Here is a 19,491-nt window from a genome sequence, read left to right as displayed (position 1 = left end):
CAGATTTATCCATCCCTACAAAAGGCCCTTGCAGCTGCAGAGACTCTCTTTTGCATTGTTTACTTTTGGGGGTGGGGTGCACTTCTTTTCTTGTGTCTCTAGATTGCAGGCCTTTATCTGAATCGCAATGAGACCCCAATGCCACCCTACAGGCCTTGTTATTAGCAGCCCTTGCAACAGGAGGGCTTGCAGGGAGTGTTTGCTCTGCGAAGAGTTAATCTTCGCAGAGGGGGCTCCTCCAGGATTTGCGGTTGCAACATGTTTGAGTTGGAAATGACTCACTCCTGCTGTTAGGAGATTTATAAACTTGAGAAAGCAGGGAGCGAAGATATGGATGGATGGAGGGAGCAGGGAGGGCAGAGCAAAGCTTGAGCCGCGGAGGGAGGAAGTGGAGAGAAAGAGCTCCAGCGCCGCTTTGGTTGCCTTCCAGCAAAAGCAGTTTCTGAAGAGCTCTGTGGAGTTTCCTGCAAGGAAGCGTTGCTCTGTGTTGCTGCCGAGGGTCTAAGGAGAAACTGGACATGAGGCTGCCCCAGCTTCCGTTGCTGCTGCTGCTGTTCCAGGTCTATGCTTTGATCTGCTCTTCCAAAGGTGCTGCTCTCAACCGAGCGGAGAAGAAAGAAGCCATGGTATGTAGGGCTTGGGTGGCCCCTCTAAGTCTGTAGGCTGAGAAGTGGAGTCAGTGCATTTGCAGTGATGGGGGTCACACGGGAGAATGTGGACAAGCAGGGTAGGATCGTTCCTCAGCTGTGACCTACAACCCCAACCCCAGACCTTTCCGACTTTCTCCAGGCCTTCAGTCCTGGCAATTGAACCTTGAAACTTTCCTAGATGCCTCCAGCCTTATCCGTGTCTCCTGGTTTATCTTGCAAAGCTTTGTTTAGTGCAAACTTTCCCCAGAAAGGGACAGGAGGCCTGGAGGAAGATTTCTCTGGCCAAAAGAAACCCTCAGCTGCCTGGGCCTCCCTGTAGCAGCAGGAACCAAGCTGAACATTTATGGGTGGGTGCGGTGGGCAATCATAACAGAAGCAAACCGCTTTGGCTGCTGTGAAGAAGATTGGCAAGGAGTTTCCACCCTTTGTGAGCTGTTTGTGGTGTGCTTGTGCGGGATGTGGAGTAGGAAAGCAGAGTCTCTCGGCTATCCTAGTGCTGACTTCTCTTTTCCTTTTCCTTCTTCTTTTTCTTCACAGTTTTACTCTTGTTCCTTGAACCCAGCTTGCATTCTCCACTGTTCCCCCAACCTTGGGTTTGCTTCTGCTTAGCGAAAGGCTGTAGCTCATGGGAAGAACATCTCCCTTGCTTGCAGAAGGTCCTAGGTTCATTCCCTGGCATCTCCTGTAGAGCTGGGAATATTCCCTCCCTAAAAACCCCAAGAATCCCTGCCAGTCAGCCCAGACAGTTGTGAGCTAGATGGACCAATGTCCTGGCTCAGTATAAAGAGGGCAGCTTCCTGTATTCCTACCCTCTTCCAAAGAACCTCAAGATATATCTTTCTTATTCTCCTGAGACGTATGGTAGATTTTCTTGGCCAGGTGTCCTAATTCCTGAAACATCCATTCCCTTTGCAAGATTAAAAAAGGTAAAGGGACCCCTGACCATTAGGTCCAGTCGTGGCCAACTCTGGGGTTGCGGCGCTCATCTCGCTTTATTGGCCGAGGGAGCCGGCGTACAGCTTCCGGGTCATGTGGCCAGCAGGACTAAGCCGCTTCTGGCGAACCAGAGCAGCGCACGGAAAGGCCATTTACCTTCTTGTCGGAGCAGTACCTATTTATCTACTCACACTTTGATGTGCTTTCCAACAGCTAGGTTGGCAGGAGCAGGGACCGAGCAACAGGAGCTCACTCCGTTGCGGGGATTCAAACCACTGACCTTCTGATTGGCAAGCCCTAGGCTCTGTTGTTTAACCCACAGCGCCACCCGCGTCCCTCTTTGCAAGATTACCCAGCTGTTTTAGGCACCAAATAAGTCTATCCGAACCAAGGGCAAGTTAAAGAATGAGATATAGTTGGGGAATGCTAGAAGGAAGACTTGATGCTTTTTCTGTGACCTATCCAAAGTGTGCTGCTGCTTTGAACATGGAGACTTCCCTTTTTCTTTCTTTCTTTTGCCCTTGGTGATGCCTTGCCAGTGTTAAAACGGTCATTTAACTGAGTCATTTGGCATGAGCAGAACTTGCAGCTTTGGCTGACACGGAGAAGACTTGAAGTGGCATGTAGAAGGGCAGTTTTGGCTCATAGCAAACAAGTCAAGTAATAGCAGTCTGGCATGAGTAGTGCGGGGGCAGGGGCGGGGAGGTAATCACCAGCAGAAGATTAAAAAAAAAAAAGCAGCAGATTAGTTCTCCCCACCAGCTCTCAACCCACTGGATGTTACTTAAAATGGGATACAGAACCCCTCCGAAAGAAGAGTACAGCAAATGAGAATGTGGGGTCCAAAAAGGAAAACTGGACTTTCTTTGTAAAGCAGTATTTGTTGTGTAAAGCAGTATTTGTTGAGCTATGTATCTGCTTTGTGTGAGATGGAGAAAGCCTTTGCAAGAATGAAGGGCAAAGCTACATCTTACACTGGTGTTCTGTGCTTGGAACTTCCCATGTAATTTTCTTTTTCAAATAGCGTCTGCTTGGTGTTCGAATTTCGATTTGGTTTGGGGACAGAGGTTCTAGCCCTTTGCCCCTATACTGATCCACTGGTTTAAATCACCTCCCTGATCCCAGTTGCTATTAGTTGTAAAAAATAAAAATATATATGGCACAATGCAAAATTCATGGGAATTTAATTGTCAAAAACAGAGTTGAGATTTAATTTAATTGTCTGTTTGATATACGGAATTGAGATGGACTCAGAAAGTTCTGGGAGAACGGCCTTAACAATTATGAACTCTTTAGAAGTAATAGGAGAGTCTGGGGTATCTGAAAGTATGTGGCGCTTGTTGAAAGACTAAGGTACCCTTTTGAAGAGTGAGGAGTTTGGGTATAATGTTTTGCCCATTGTTCCTGATCATCACCAGTTTTTCTTCTGTGAAATAATGGTGCTTGCAACAGTTTCTTGGATTTCCAAATGCGCCACCAGGCAGAAAAAGTTTGAGGACCCCTGCCCTGTTGGATATGGGTGGGGAAATCTGTTTGGTTGTAGCAGCAGGCAGACCATAGGTCAGGCATAGGGAAACTCGGCCCTCCAGATGTTTTGGGACTACAACTCCCATCATCCCTGACCACTGGTCCTGTTAGTTAGGGATGATGGGAGTTGTAGTCCCAAAACATCTGGAGGGCCGAGTTTGCCTATGCCTGCCATTGATCCAGTAGAGGAAAAGTGCAGAAAAACAAGTACTGTGCCCATCATTGCAAAAGCAAGGAATGATGCCGTGAAGAATTTCAGTTCCAGACAGGGACATTTGAGATTTCTATCGATGGAGGAGGGTTGCTGGCAGAGATGGCTGTGGCCAGCCTCTTATTTGCTGAGTAAGCATGGTGGTAGTTTGAGTTTCCCGACATGTCTAGAAAGGAGTGGAATCGGGCCTATGGAGCTAGAAATCAGGAGGATACCTTGTTCCCATATTTAGCTATTCAGTGAGAATAAGGGACAACATGTACACATCTCTTGGCTCCAGACCAGCACACCCACATTCTGCCTAGTAGGTTTCCCTGTAAAAAGAAGGGCAGGGAGCGTATTTCAAGAGATATAAAGCATGGGGAAAGCCAGTCCAAACTGTGGTCTGTTGCCCACCCAGTAACACTCATTGCCACAGAAGTTGGTCTCTTTACAAGAATGTCCAGTGGGCCTCCTACCCCGTTCTCTGAGAGACTGTGCCAATGAGTTGGGGCTGAGAGTTGGTTTTAACAAGTGTCATCATTTCAGGACTTCCTGCTGCAGTTCGGATACTTAGAGAAGCCACTGGAGCAGTTCTCGAATGCCTTGACCGAAGAGGATATCGAGAATGCTGTGAGGTAAAACTTGAGCCATGAGGTAAACGAAACAAGAAACACACAGCGCAACCCAAACAACAAGGGGAAACCATTACAAAGGCTTTGATTTGCCCTGCGAAGCATCTCAAAGCGACCTGGTTCCCACAACATGATAGGGCCACACCGTGGCTTAAGCCACATTTCCACCATATATTTAAAGCACCATCAAACCACTTTAAACAGTCATGGCTTCCCTCGACCCCAAAGAATTCTGGGAGCTGTAGTTTGTTAAGGGTGCTGAGAATTGTTAGGAGACCCCTGTTTCCCCTCACAAAGCTACCATTCCTATAGTTCCCTGCTTTTACTGAGAATACAGTGGTACCTTGGTTTACATACGCTTCAGGTTACATACGCTTCAGGTTACAGACTCCGCTAACCCAGAAATATTACCTCGGGTTAAGAACTTTGCTTCAGGATGAGAACAGAAATCGTGCTCCGGCGGTGTGGCGGCAGTGGGAGGCCCCATTAGCTAAAGTGGTGCTTCAGGTTAAGAACAGTTTCAGGTTAAGAACGGACCTCCGGAACAAATTAAGTACTTAACCCGAGGTACCACTGTATATGAATACGTGGGATCCCACAGCATGGCTGGGGGTGAGCAAAGTGGCTGTGAACTCCTCTCTGGAAACCTGCACATTCGCATAGTCTCACTAAGGTATAGTTTGGTTCACCATGTTGCACAAACCACCCGTCATGTCTGAACCGCAGTTAAATGCTGACTCCTTGCCTTCTGCTCCCCCACCTTCTGCCCCCTTAGGGCTTTCCAGCTTGCATCAGGACTGCGTTCTACCGGACGTCTGGATGCAGCAACCCTCTCCCAGATGCGGCAGCCCCGCTGCGGCGTAGAAGACCCGTTCAACGAGAGGACCCTCAAATATCTACTCTTGGGTGAGCATTCTTCAAACTGTTGAATTTGGGGCCGAGCAAGATGCTGGGCAAATGATCTCTCCACCTGGCCGAAGTAGAGAGATGGATAGGGCTGAGGGAAGCTGGTGCGAAGGCATTTCCCTAAAAAGGGAGTTCTCCTGCTGCATGGATCTTTAAACAGAGAATTCTGCAGGTTGAAATGTTGGGATCAGAGGTCATAGTAACGCTGGGATTGGAGCTGTCCTTATAATGAACTATTCCAGTGGAGGGTTGAATGGACAGTGTGTTTCTCAGGCTCTGCAGAGCTCACCTGCGCAAGAATTCTAGGAAGTAGATTTGTTAGTCCTTCAAATTGCTTTGTGTGGTCAGACTAGTGCCATGCAATAATAATAATAATAATAATAATTATTATTATTATTATTATTATTATTATTATTATTATTATTATTTATACCCTGCCCATCTGGCTGAGTTTCCCCAGCCACTCTGGGCGGCTTGCAATCAAGTGTTAAAAACAATACAGCATTAAATATTAAAAACTTCCCTAAACAGGGCTGCCTTCAGATGTCTTTTAAATAAAAGATAGCTGCTTATTTCCTTCACATCTGAAGGGAGGGCATTCCACAGGGTGGGCGCCACTACTGAGAAGGCCCTCTGTCTGGTTCCCTGTAACCTCACTTCTTGCAATGAGGGAACCGCCAGAAGGTCCTTGGTGCTGGATCTCAGTGTCTGGGCTGAACAATGGGGGTGGAGACGCTCCTTCAGGTATACAGGACCGAGGCCGTTTAGGGCTTTAAAGGTCAGCACCAACACTTTGAATTGTGCTCGGAAACGTACTGGGAGCCAATGCAAATCTCTCAGGACCGGTGTTATGTGGTCCCGGCGGCCACTCCCAGTCACCAGTGTAGCTGCCGCATTCTGGATTAATTGCAGTTTCTGGGTCACCTTCAAAGGTAGCCCTACATAGAGCAATGAAACACATTGAAATCTATGGAACTTCTAAACGGAGGCTTATAGAATTATGGTATTTATTTATGAGCCAAACCCTGCCCTTGCCCAGAGACAGAGGGTTTTCTCTTAACTGTGCAGGAGGTATGGAGAAGCAAGTGGGAGAGGCTCCTCTTGTAGTTTTTTCTCTTATACAAACTGCAACGTAAAACCCTGCTGTGCGATGACTTGCCAGAAGGCCTGGGCAAAGCCATTTCTTCTCGTTTGGAGAAGCTAAAAAATAATTTGAAAAATCACCAGAGCCTTCTTGTACAGTGGTGCCTCGCAAGACGAAAATAATCCGTTCTGCGAGTCTCTTCGTCTAGCGGTTTTTTCGTCTTGCGAAGTAAGCCCATTGACGGATTAGCGGATTAGCGCTATTAGCGGCTTTTAGCGGCTTATCGGATAAGCGGATAAGCAGCTTAGCGGCTTAGAAAAGGGGGGGAGGGGAAAAAACCGCAGGAACTCACAAGACATTTTCGTCTTGCGAAGCAAGCCCATAGGAAATTTGTTTTGCGAAGCACCTCCAAAATGGAAAACTCTTTCGTCTAGCGAGTTTTCCGTCTTGCGAGGCATTCGTCTTACGGGGCACCACTGTACTTTTTAATGTTCATACACAGCTGTGATGAGCTAGCAAGCATGTAGCTAATATAAGCAGCTGATGAGCTGGCAAGCAGATTTGTAGATGCCTTGAATAAGGTCTGTTTAGTGGTGGTCCCACAGTTTTGAAATGTCCTCCTTGCCTTTGCTAAGCTTTTGGCAGCAAAGGAAAGCTCCCCTCCCACTTCTTTATAGGTGGTAATTAACTTGGGTTGCTGATTTTTGGGTTGTTATAAAAAAAATCTGCTGAATTTGATTTGTTTGTTGTTATTGTTTCTATTTATGAAGCTGCTCTTCTCATGGTGCGTTCCTTTTCTTGAGGGGGGGAAGCAGCTAATACTTTTAAAAATAGCACAAAAGATATTTTCCATTTTTTCCCAGTTAGGAAACTGAGGCTAGACTTTCCCAAACTGTTTCTGGGTAAACAGGAACTGGAACCCAACTCACTTAGGCCCAAACCTGAATCCCCAGCCACCAGCTGAAACTGTGATTTCTGACATTATGGCCAACCTGGGTACCACTTGAGCCATGTGCCACTTGTTGCTATGTTATGCGCCAGCCAGTGTCATAGCCAGAAGTGGAGTCAAGGAAGATTTGACAAAGCTTGGATTAAGTCCTGCTAGCTGAGGACGTGCTCTGTAGCTTCCTGCTTGTAGAAAGTGGGTTATCTAATTAACCCGCCCCCGCTAAGAGAAGTTGGAATGTCTTATGCATTGTTCCATCCACACTGATGATGGTGGCATGTAAAAACGCAGATTCAGCACTTGGCAAACAACCGAAGTCTGTGGTTTTCAAACTTTTTCTATCATCAGGGGATTCTTGTCTGCTGAGAAACTGCAGCACATTGAAGAGGCATGTTCTGCAGCACAAACACATGTAGGGCAAAAGTCAGGTCTGTTCAGCCTCACTATTACCCAACTTTCAAGGACAAAGTCTCCTGCAGATCCACATTTCTAGGGAAGATCAGTAGTGGTGATCATGTATGGCTGAAAAAATGGCTGCAGAAAAATGAGGGGTTGGCTTTCGCTGCCCAACTCCCCAAGACACTCTTGAGTCTCCTAAGTCCATGATTGGTGAGAGAAGAATCAACGGAGGTATTTTCTGTTGCAAGAATCCCCTGCCCTTTGCAGGCCTGTTGTTGTTGTTTAGTCGTTTAGTCGTTTCCCACTCTTCGTGACCCCATGGACCAGAGCACGCCAGGCACTCCTGTCTTCCACTGCCTCCCACAGTTTGGTCAAACTCATGCTGGTAGCTTCGAGAACACCGTCCAACCATCTTGTCCTCTGTCGTCCCCTTCTCCTTGTGCCCTCCATCTTTCCCAACATCAGGGTCTTTTCCAGGGAGTCTTCTCTTCTCATGAGGTGGCCAAAGTATTGGAGCCTCAGCTTCAAGATCTGTCCTTCCAGTGAGCACTCAGGGCTGATTTCCTTAAGAATGGAGAGGTTTGATCTTCTTGCAGTCCATGGGACTCTCAAGAGTCTCCTCCAGCACCATAATTCAAAAGCATCAATTCTTCGGTGATCAGCCTTCTTTATGGTTAAGCTCTCACTTCCATACATCACTATGGGGAAAACCATAGCTTTAACTATACGGACCTTTGTTGGCAAGTAAACAACCTCAATTAGCTTCTGAAGCAGCACAAAGTTTGCTGGGAAACAATTTTGAAATCCATTGAAGTTGGTGACACATTAGCCACAAGCAGTGATTTTTTTTATTAAAAAAAATAGTCTCTGGAGGCAGAATGGGCATATGAACCAGCTCTGAGTCAAGAATGGGGGTCTGGAAATGACTGCAGTATCGTGAATAAGACATGCAGCCGGATCATATTCAAAAGTAAATCCCATTGATTTCCTTGGGACTCCCCTCCCCCCCCCCAGTAAGTCTGCATAAGGATGCAGGCTTAGTCAAAGAACTGTCTGGAACAAATTGAACTGCAACAAAATGTTGCAACATGGAGTGTTCCTGTTTGTCCAGCCAGCCAACCAGCAAGCCATGACCTTTCTCAGGATACTCCATTTCCTTCCACCCGTTGTCTGTTTTCCCCAACTGTCCATGGCCAGTGAGCACGTTCTCTTCCTCACTGAACTGCTTGACCACCACAAGCGTTTTCCCCATAAACATTTTTTTTTGTACTTCTGCAATCCTTGAAGTGCCCTCAACCACCCAAGCCTCTTGTTACATCTCTCTTGTTGCTTGGATGCTGTAAGGTTTTCACGCTCTGAAAATCGGGCTCCCTATTAAGTAAAGAGTTTGTTACGCCTTCTCCCTGTAACAGTTGTAAACAAAAATCTGCCCTTTTCCCTTATGGGGTATCCAAGAGCCCATACAGAGTCCTTAAGTGGGTTCCCTATTGGTAGGAGAAAATAACAGAGGTCAACCAGAGAATATTGAGAAGCAAAGCAGCTAGTAAGCCTGATCTTTATTGATCTGTTGCAACAGGGTGCTCCCCTCACACGCAGGAAAGGAGGAGGAACCCAGAACCCAGGTGTGTTCGCCCTTATGTTGTTGCTGTTTAGTTGTTTAGTCGTGTCCAACTCTTCGTGACCCCATGGACCAGAGCATGCCAGGCACTCCTGTCTTCCACTGCCTCCGGCAGTTTGGTCAAACTCATGTTAGCAGCTTTGAGAACGCTGTCCAACCATCTCGTCCTCTGCTTGGTTGGTAGACTTATGAACATTTAACATACAGTGGTACCTCGCAAGATGAATCCCTCGCAAGACGAAAAACGCGCAAGACGAAAGGGTTTTTCATTTTTTGAGTTGCTTCGCAAGACGATTTTCCCTATGGGCTTTTTTCTTAAAACCGCTTGGAGAGGGGCAGTTGCGACTGACCGTGCTTCGCAAGACGAAAAACCGCGCAAGACGAAAAAACTCGCGGAATGAATTAATTTCGTCTTGCGAGGCACCACTGTATATCTAAGACCTCAGCATTCCTATCACATAACCCAGGCAAAGCTGTGACTTTCCTGGGATAAAAGCCCCAGTTACTGACACCTCTTGCTCTGCGGCTCCCCCTGCAGGACGCTGGCGCAAAAAGCATTTGACCTACCGGATCTACAGCCACAGTGAGGATTTGGGGGCCGCAGCCACACGCACTGCCATCCAGACAGCTTTCAAGTACTGGAGTGACGTGACCCGGCTCACCTTCCAGGAGGTGCGAAGCGGCCGTGCTGACATCCGCCTCTCCTTCCACGGCACTTCTACTTGGGGCTGCTCACGGCCCTTTGATGGGCCTGGTATGGACCCAAGCTTTGCTCTCGGGGGGTTGGGGAATGACTTGGGGGCATAGAATAGGGCTGGCAGAGCAGGGATCTTGAAGCGGTGTGCCACAGGGAGGTGTGATCTGCTGTGCTGCAGGGATTGCATGGAGCGTCTGCTGAGGGGGCGTTAGGGGATACCAGAAGCTGAATGCATCAACAGGAGGTGCTTTGTGGTCAGGTGGAGCGATAGGAAGGAGGCACAGGAGCAGGCCCTCTCTTGTGCCAGAATGGGTTGACATTAAAGTGATACATCATCCCAAACTGGTTTGAACAAGAACAGGCACCGGCAAAAATAACGATGTGGGGGAAACCATGAAATTGGCCAATGCCTTCATCCTTATTTCAGACATCATGATATATATCGGTACATCACAATGTTTCATTGCTGATATATCACGATGTTGAAAACCAGATATCGCTCAGCCCTACTTTAAAGCTGAGGCAGTTTCTTAAATCACAGGGAAGAATGGATTGGCCTAAATAACTGATTCTGTCGTTCTGTGCTGCAGTGGGCTTGAAAAAGAAGCAAAGGTTCATCCTTGTTGCATCTCACTCAGTATGACCGTTAGCATGTGCCTATTTTTAGTTTATACAGGGCACTTTCACTAGATTTGGTATAGCTCTCTGCTACATAGGCGGGGTGCAACACATCTGCGTGCATTATAATTATTACAGATTTTAGTTTAGTTCAGCTTAGCTTAATTTAGCTTAGTTTATTTTAGTTTAGCTTAGTTTAGGACGCAGGTGGCGCTGTGGTCTAAACCACTGGGCCTCTTGGGCTTGCTGATCAGAAGGTTGGCGGTTCGAATCCCCGTGACGGGGTGAGCTCCCATTTCTCAGTGCCAGCTCCTGCCAACCTAGCAGTTCAAAGGCGTGCCAAAAAGTGCAAGTAGATAAATAGGTACCGCTTCGGCGGGAAGGTAAACGGTGTTTCCGTGCGCTGCTCTGGTTTGCCAGAAGTGGCTTAGTCATGCTGGCCACATGACCCGGAAAAACTGTCTGCAGACAAATGCCAGCTCCCTCGGCCTGTAAAGCAAGATGAGCACCGCAGCCTCAGAGTCGTCTGCGACTGGACCTAACTGTCAGGAGTCCATTATCTTTACCTTTTTAGCTTAGTTTAGTTTAGCTTTGTTTGGCTTGGTTTAGCTTAGCTTAGCTTGGTTTTGGTTGTTTAGCTTTAGGTTAGGTTTAGGTTTAGGTTTAGGTTTAGGTTTAGGTTTAGGTTTAGGTTTAGGTTTAGCTTAGCTTAGCTTAGTTTGCAAGTTCTCGCACAGCTCTCAACCCACCTTCCTTTATCTTCCTCAGGACATGTCCTGGCCCATGCTGACATCCCTGAGTTAGGCACAGTTCACTTTGATTCCGATGAGCACTGGACGGAAGGGACCTCGCGCGGCGTCAACCTGCGCATCATTGCCGCCCATGAGATTGGCCATGCTCTGGGGCTGGGCCATTCCCGGCAACCGGGTGCCCTCATGGCTCCCGCCTACAGCGGTTACCGCCTGCGCTTCCGACTGCACCGCGACGACATCGAAGGCATCCAGGCCCTTTATGGTACGGATTGGGGGAGGGTTTCAAAGCACAGCCCACCAATGTGCCCCTTTCACTTTGCAAACCTGCACTCCTTGCTTTGAATGCAATGGGAGCAGATCTGGGTGTCTGACACCTAATTTGGCCCTCAGGCCTTTCCATCTTGTGGGCCTCAGGCACTTGACTGAGGTGTGCCATAAAGGCAGGGAAGGGGCTTGGGAATCAAGGCTGGAGGCAGATGCGAAGTCCTTGGGGCCAGATAATGCGTGTTCCCTGTCTCTTCTACACCTGCCAGTTGCCTAGGCCTCATTTGGGTCATTGGGAGCCTCCCAGAGTCCAGCTAAAAAGCAATCCAAGTATATCAAAGTCATGAAAATAATACTTTTTTTGTTTTAAAACAACCCAGTTTTCTGTATTGTAATACAGTGGTACCTTGGTTCTCGAAAGTAATCCTTTCTGGAAGCCGGGTTGACTCCCGAAACCTTTCAAAAACAAAGGCGCAACTTCAGATTGGCTGCAGGAGCGCTGGACGTTCGGCTTCTGAAAAACATTCGGATACTGGAACACTTACTTCCGGGCTTTCGGTGTTTGGGGAGCCAATTTGTTCGTCAACTAAGCCATTTGAGAACCAAGGTTCCACTGTATTTCTTAATTTGTAAAGTGCTGTGAGGTTTTGTAGCAGTGTACAGTCATACCTCGTGTTGAAGTTGCTTCAGGCTGAGCACTTTCGGGTTGCACTCCGTGGTGACCCGGAAGTAACGGAACGCGTTACTTCTGGTTTTCGCCACTCGCGCATGTGCAGACGGTCAAAATGACGTCACGTGCATGCGCGGAAGCGGCGACACGCGCAGACGCAGGTTGTGTTCGCTTCAGGATGCGAATAGGGCTCCGGAACGGATCCCGTTCGTATCCAGAGGTATCACTGTAGACATGTTTTTAAAACAATGATGAATTACATTTAAAATAAATGTTTAAATGAAGCCGGGGGAGGATATGCTCTATAGACATATTATTCTTATCCTCCACCCCACCCCACCCCATTTCATAGCTGTCAACTTTTCCCTTTTCTTGCGAGGAATCCTATTCGGAATAAGGGAATTTCTCTTAAAAAGGGGGGAAAGTTGACAGCTATGATTTTAATGCACAATGAGTGCAAGTTTGTCTTTGAGGCAGCTGTTTTCCCAAAGGTGTGGTGTCCATGTGGAAAATAGGTATGGTCAGTCCTCGTGACAAACTATTAAGTGATAATCCTAAACCTTCAAAGAAATGGTTCTGCCTTTCCTCTGGATCACCCCTTGCCCCAATTCCAGCACTCATTTCCTCTCTCTGCATCCCACCATCCCACCCACGGCTGCCTTCATGCTCTGTTTCAGCTATTGTATACCCTAGCAACAGGGAGGCCTGTTTCTAATTATGAGAGGCTTGGGCCTGTTTTCAAATCATGAGGCAGGCCGCTGCTCTCTAGGGGAGGCACGGACGGTTGCCAGGTAACACCAGACCTTCTTCCTGATCCTTCCTCAAGTAGGTTCTGGATGGGTTGGGAGGCAAAACACCAACTTGTCAATCCAGTGCCAAGGAATCAGTAGCCGGCCAAGAATTCTACCCTCTTTCTCACCCCAATTATTTCCCTTCCTTTAATATATATGACTTCTCAATTTTATACATTTTAATAATTTTACAAGCATTTTAACCATTCGAAACTTGACTTCCTTCCCCCTCTTTCTTCAGTTTCTCTCTCCCTCTCTCTCTCTCTCTCTGCATATTCCAAATTAACTTAATCATTTATTCATCTGCTTTAAACATATACTCTTATAAAACTGCAAGTTATTACAATAATCCTGCCAATATCCTTAGCTGTTTAAAGTTTGTTTGTAAATATTCAATAAACCGTTTCCATTCTTTTATTTTTTAAAAAAGTTGTTATCTTGATTTCCTGTTTTTCCAGTAAGTTTCGCCATTTCTGCATATTCCATAAGTTTTTGTCTCCTTTCTTCTTTCGTCACAACTTCTTCTTTCAATTTTTTTCAAATAACATTCTTGCCGCTGTAGCCGCATACGTGAATAAATTTCTGTACAGTTTGGGTAGTTCTGCCCCTGTAGTTCCCAAAAGGAAAGATTCTGTCTTTTTTTTTTTTTACAAATGTTATTTTAAACATCTTTTTCAATTCATTATATATCATTTCGCAGTAAGCTTTAACCTTGCCACAAGACCACCTCATAGGATAAAAAGAAACCTTCTTTCTCTTTCCATTTCCAACACTTTTACAATTATTTCCTTTCCTTTTTCTTTTTTCTTTTTGGTAGAGATGCTGGGCACCCAAAAATAATTCCCTTCCTTATATTTACCTGCAGGCAAGAAGACCATCCCAACGACATCAACGACAGTGACTTCACCTGCCCACAGTACTGTCCCGGCTGTTTCACAGAAGCCTAGTAAAATCCCTAACCCATGTAAAGATGGACTGGATGCTATCATGCTAGGTAAGGCCCCTTCCTCACTCCAACCCCTAAATCCAAACACCACCACCTTCCAGAACATACTCCACCCATCCCAGGTTTGCATAAATGGATGTCTCCCCGGTATCCCTTTCTAGCTGGCTATATGATGTTTCATTATACAGTGGTACCTTGATTCCCAAACTTAATCCGTTCCAGAAGTCTGTTCCAAAACCAAGGTGTGCTTTCCCATAGAAAGTAATGCAAAACAGATTAATTAATTCGTTCCAGACTTTTAAAAACAACCCCCAAAACAGCAATTTAACATGAATTTTACTATCTAATGAGACCATTGATCCATAAAATGAAAGCAAGAATCAATGTACCCTACTATAAAATAAATAATACAGTATTGTAGATGATAAACATTAAAATTATCCCCCCCCCCCTTATGTGCACTGATTATAGTCATTGTTTGGATGGGGGGCTTTTATACATTTCTGCAGTCACAAAATCAACCAATCAGTTGCAAAAAATGATTTTGTGACACACAGTCACAAAAACAAGTCACAAAAACGAAGTCTCATTCCATCTGAGACTCAGGAAACACCGTGACAGAAAATGAGGCCTCCATTGGGGGTAGCAACGGAACTGACGATTCACCTTCCTAGAGAAGAAACTATTTTATTTTTTTACATTTTTAGTTTCTTCTCCCGTTAGATTCACAAAATGTTTAGGGGTATGCGTCCCCCCAGGAAAAAAAGCACTGGATTTATGAATGAACACATGCAAAACTGACTCAAAGCAGAAACACACCCCTTTCAGGACTAAAAAGATTAGCATGCTAGATTCCCACTTTTTAACATTTGGTCCATCACTTCTGCACCTTGCCTAGGGCCCTATGACAAGACTTACGCTTTCCGTGGCGATTACGTGTGGACGGTGACAGACTTTGGTACCAACCCACCCATGAAGATCTCAGCGCTGTGGAAGGGGCTGCCTGGGGGGCTGGATGCAGCTGTATATTCTCCCCGAACTGGGCGCACCTACTTCTTCAAAGGTCTGTGGGTCCGAGAGTTGAGAAATAAGCTTCCCGCTTCCCTAAATGATCTAAACCTGGTCCTTTGGAGAGAGATTATGACTATGATTATTACGCCAAAGGCTGTGTACCTCTGCAGATGCGGCTCTTCTTTGTCTTGATCAGCTATGTGCAACTCAAAAGTGTTTAAATCCTAAACAGCCTTGGCCCAGTATACCTGAAGGAGCGTCTCCACCCCCATCGTTCAGCCTGGACACTGAGGTCCAGCGCTGAGGGCCTTCTGGTGGCTCCCTCACTGCAAGAAGCCAAGTTACAGGGAACCAGGCAGAGGGCCTTCTCGGTAGTGGCACCCGCCCTGTGGAACGCCCTCCCATCAGATGTCAAAGAAATAAACAACTATCTGACTTTTAGAAGACATCTGATGTCAAGGAAATAAACAACTATCTGACTGTTAGAAGACATCTGAAGGCAGCCCTGTTTAGGGAAGTTTTTAATGTTTGATGTTTGAATCGTGTTTTTAATATTCTGTTGGGAGCCGTCCAGAGTGGCTGGGGGAATTAATAATAATAATAATAATAATAATAATTATTATTATTATTATTATTATTATTATTATTATTATTATTACCCCTTTTTTTCTCCCACAAGCCCCAAAGGGCCAATCAGCCTTTCTCAATCTATGGGTCCCCAGATGTTGTTGAACTACAACTCCCATCACCCCTAGCTAGCAAGGCCAGAGCTCAGGGATGATGGGAGTTGTAGTCCAACAACATCTGGGGACCCACAGGTTGAGAACTGCTTAAGCCTCTGACACAGATTGCATTTGTATTACCAGCTTTTAGCCAGCTGGTGTGTTATCCTCGCATTGGCTCCTTGTTAATTCATGTCACTCTGGCTACAGGTATTAAACTGTGGCGTTATCGGGGATTTAAGCTGGATCCTGGCTATCCCAAACCCCTCACCCGCATCCCAGCTAAGATAGATGCTGCCCTCTACTGGCCTCAAAACAAGAAGATCTTCATCTTTAAGGTAAACTGCAATAATAACAATTGCAATACATTATCCAGGCATGTAGAACGCAGACATGTGTTTTAATCTCTCTCTTTTTGCTTACTGTCAAGTTCAATTATCTTTTGAACATGTTTAAATGCCTAGTTTTAATGGTCTTTTGTTGTTAATATTTTAGGGTTTTGGTGGGTTGGTTTTTTTTTTTTTTTGGGTATATGAATGTTGTGAAATAAACCTAAGGGACTGACAACTATTGGCTAGTATTGAGGCAGGAATAGTTTCAACAAATGGGCTGCCTAGGAGCAGAATGTGAGCAGGGGGACAAAGAATAGGAAATTTTGGGCGAATGAATGATTAGGGTGTGAGGATATTGGCCTTTAAGTCACAGAAGTGTTCGTTCTGTGCTGTTTAAATATTCCTTTCCTCTGATCCATGCGGCACCTTTCATGTCCCAATTCACTGGCATTTACTGGGGAGGGGTAGAAAGAAGCAGGAATTCCCTAGGCCCCAAGGCATTGTGGGAGATTTTTGAGGGGACATAATGGGCACAACAGATGCTCTCTTAGTATGAGCCTTGACAGGTGGATGCTAGCTTTGAGGTGATGAGAGACATAAGAGAAGGGTGTGGAGATAGATTGAATACTCTCCGTAGGAGCAGGCAGAAGGCAACAGAGGGAAGAGGGACTCACACTGTTCTAGTGGTGGCAAAATGGCCAATAACATCTATTTATGGCTCCCAAGACAATGGGAGGTTAGGGTGATCACTGCCTGCTTTCTGGCTGAATGGTTTTCTTGTTTGCCTTTCCAGCAGCACGTTTTTAAACAGTAATAAAAAGCCTTTTGCTCGGAACAGTTTCACGTACACTTTTTCATGTCCAGTGGAGACTTTCACCTCAAAATGGAAAAGTTAGGAGATAGATGACGGAGGATAGAGATAGATAGATATAGATAGATAGATAGATAGATAGATAGATAGATAGATAGATAGATGATAGATCGATAGATAGATGATAGATAGATCGTAGATAGATAGATAGATAGATAGATAGATAGATAGATAGATAGATAGATAGATAGATGATTGATAGATAGATGATAGATAGATAGATAGATAGATAGATAGATAGATAGATAGATGATAGATAGAGAGAGATATAGATAGATAGATGATAGATAGATAGATAGATAGATAGATAGATAGATAGATAGATTAGATAGATAGATAGATAGATAGATAGATAGATAGATAGATAGATAGATAGATAGATGATAGATAGATAGATAGATATAGATAGATGATAGATAGATCTCCTAGTTTCTTATCTCTGTGGGGAATACCAGAGGAAATGGAACAACCTTTAGAAGTCATCTGAAAGCAGCCCTGTATAGGGACATTTTAAATGTTTAGTGTTTTGTTATGTTTTTGTATATGCTGGAAGCCACCCAGAGGGTCTGGAGCAGCCCAGTCAGATGGGTGGGGTACAAATAATAAAATTATTATTCCTATTATTACTGGGGAAAGTGCAACCATTCCTCTCTTTTTTCCCTAGGGCACGGGCTACTGGCAATGGGATGAACTGGGAAGCCACTTCTCCACTCTCCCCAGGAAAATCTCCAGCCTTTTCTCAGGGGCGCCATCACACCTGGACGCCGCGTTCACCTGGGAGAACGGCAAAGTCTACTTTTTCAAGGGCGGCATCTACTGGAGACTCAACGACCAACTGAGAGTAGACCGGGGCTACCCACTGAGCACAGCCGAGCGCTGGATGAACTGCTAATGCTGGCAACGATGCCCTGGCACATTTCCCAGGACTGGCACAGGTGTGCCAATTAGACAGCACACAACTATTGTTAACAGACCCAACAGTGACGCCTAGAGGTGGTGTGTTGGAACAGCAACTCTTCTGGAAAGAACCAAGCTTGGGAGAGCTGGAGCAAAACTTAATTACTGTTCCTGCTGTGCATTATCATAAACATCCCCATTTACCTTGGCATCAGCATGGGTGGCAGAAGGGACCCAACTCACTTCAGGACACAGGGAGCCTTGGTTGGGGGGCATGGGGTGTGTGCCTAAGTGTCTTGCCTCAATGTGAGAAGACAGTAGAAGAGTTCAAAGTTGAAGATGGGGTTTTCCCTGTTTCTGTAAGATTTGAAGGGGGTGGGTATGATACGGGCACCATTGCTCACCAACCAGCCTGTAAGTTTGGGTGGCAGAGTACTGACTGCTCACTTTTATCTCAATCAGTAGAAGAGCTAGCTGTTCATTTTTTAAAAAATAAATAAAAATATAATTAGGATGACATTTTTAGGGAAAGGGTCTGGCATACCCATTAAGGGCAGAGGGCTGGTCCTTGCGCCAAACACACACGATTTCTGTGGCAGACCCAGAGGGTTATTACTGACTGTATTCCATGTGATCTTGTGTATCTAGCAATATGAATGACGACTCCAGTTTGCAGGGCTTGAATGGCACTCATGCCATATTCACTCAGCCCACAATAAAAGGGATATGTGTCCCTCCCACCACTCTCTCTTTTCCTTCAAGAATTCAGCATCCTTTAAGCCAGTGGTTTTCAACCAGTGTGCTGTGGCACCCTGGGGTGCCTTGAATGACAGTCATGGGTGTCTGGCCTCTGTCCCTCTTTCCTTCCCTCCCTCCTCTGATGTCCTCTCACATCTCTGCCTCCCAAAGGGTTGCACGGCCCAGGTGAATTGTGCTTTTGAGGCTGGCCAGGGGGTGCTTCCCAGGCCCCTGTGGGGCAGAGTGAGGAGGCACTTCTCTTTGGGGCAGCTCCGAGACCAGGGGCAGCAGCTGCAACTGCCCAGAGGACTCCCAAGGAGAAGGGAGAGGAGGCTGAGGGAACACTTCACAAAAGAGGGTGTTCAAAAAGCGGTGAGGAACTGCCGGCTCCGCAGGAAGGGGTTGCGTAACTGGGCTCCTGAGCCCCACAGGGGTGCCACAGAAAGAATATTGGTCAAGGGAACCATGAACTCAAAAACATTGAAAATCTCTGCTTTAAGCAATATTCTATCCCACCACCAAATGCAGTGATGAGAAACCTGTAGCCCTCCTGATGTTGTTGAACCCCACCTCCCCTAATCCCTGACCATGGGCCTGCTGGTATGGCAATTGAGCTGGGGGGGGGGGTGGCACACAAATTTGCTATCTCTGCTGTAAAAGTTCCTGCATGTGTATCAGTGTTGGTGCTTATCTTTATTAAAGGTAAAGGTACCCCTGCCCGTATGGGCCAGTTGTGTCCGACTCTAGGGTTGTGCGCTCATCTTGCTCAAGAGGCTGGGAGCCAGCGCTGTCCGGAGACACTTCCGGGTCACGTGGCCAGCGTGACTAAGCGGCATCTGGCGAGCCAGCACCAGCGCCACACACAGAAACGCCGTTTACCTTCCCGCTATAAAGCGGTACCTATTTATCTACTTGCACTTAGGGGTGCTTTCGAACTGCTAGGTGGGCAGGAGCTGGGACCGAACGACGGGAGCTCACCCCGCCGTGGGGATTCGAACCACCGACCTTGCGATCAGCAAGTCCTAGGCACTGAGGTTTTTACCCACAGCGCCACCCGCGTCCCTGCTTATCTTTATTAGATACTCACTAATGTCATCGCTGTGGCGCTGTGGTGCAGGTGGTGCTGTGGGTTAAACCACAGAGCCTAGGGCTTGCCGATCGAAGGTCGGTGGTTCGAATCCCCGTGACGGGGTGAGCTCCCGTTGCTTAGTCCCTGCTCCTGCCAACCTAGCAGTTCGAAAGCTTGTCAAAGTGCAAGTAGATAAATAGGTACCGCTCCGGCGGGAAGGTA

The 19,491-nt window shown here is 46.4% G+C and overlaps 1 protein-coding gene across 1 annotated transcript; it reads left to right on the top strand.

The window, feature by feature from the left end:
• Positions 1-258: 258 nt before the first annotated feature.
• MMP19 (matrix metallopeptidase 19) lies at positions 259-18,202 on the top strand. Its single transcript, XM_083727641.1, has 9 exons — positions 259-626; positions 3,853-3,941; positions 4,714-4,844; positions 9,430-9,645; positions 10,975-11,220; positions 13,549-13,677; positions 14,528-14,692; positions 15,573-15,700; positions 17,230-18,202. Exons 1-9 carry the CDS (start codon positions 519-521, stop codon positions 17,455-17,457), a joined length of 1,440 nt encoding a protein of 479 aa, XP_083583767.1. The 5' UTR covers positions 259-518; the 3' UTR covers positions 17,458-18,202.
• Positions 18,203-19,491: the final 1,289 nt, after the last annotated feature.

This window comes from Podarcis gaigeae (assembly GCF_964106915.1).
Source record: "Podarcis gaigeae genome assembly, chromosome: 2".
Taxonomy (NCBI): Eukaryota; Metazoa; Chordata; class Lepidosauria; order Squamata; family Lacertidae; genus Podarcis; species Podarcis gaigeae.
The sequence above is the reverse complement of the archived record's forward strand: the minus strand, read 5'-3'. Positions and strand labels throughout refer to the sequence as shown.

Excerpts from the sequence above, each read along its gene's own strand:
- MMP19 (XM_083727641.1), top strand. The coding sequence starts at position 519 with ATGAGGCTGCCCCAGCTTCCGTTGCTGCTGCTGCTGTTCCAGGTCTAT. Across the intron at positions 627-3,852 it reads CGGAGAAGAAAGAAGCCATG|GACTTCCTGCTGCAGTTCGG; the intron begins GTATGTAGGGCT and ends TCATCATTTCAG. Across the intron at positions 4,845-9,429 it reads CCTCAAATATCTACTCTTGG|GACGCTGGCGCAAAAAGCAT; the intron begins GTGAGCATTCTT and ends CTCCCCCTGCAG.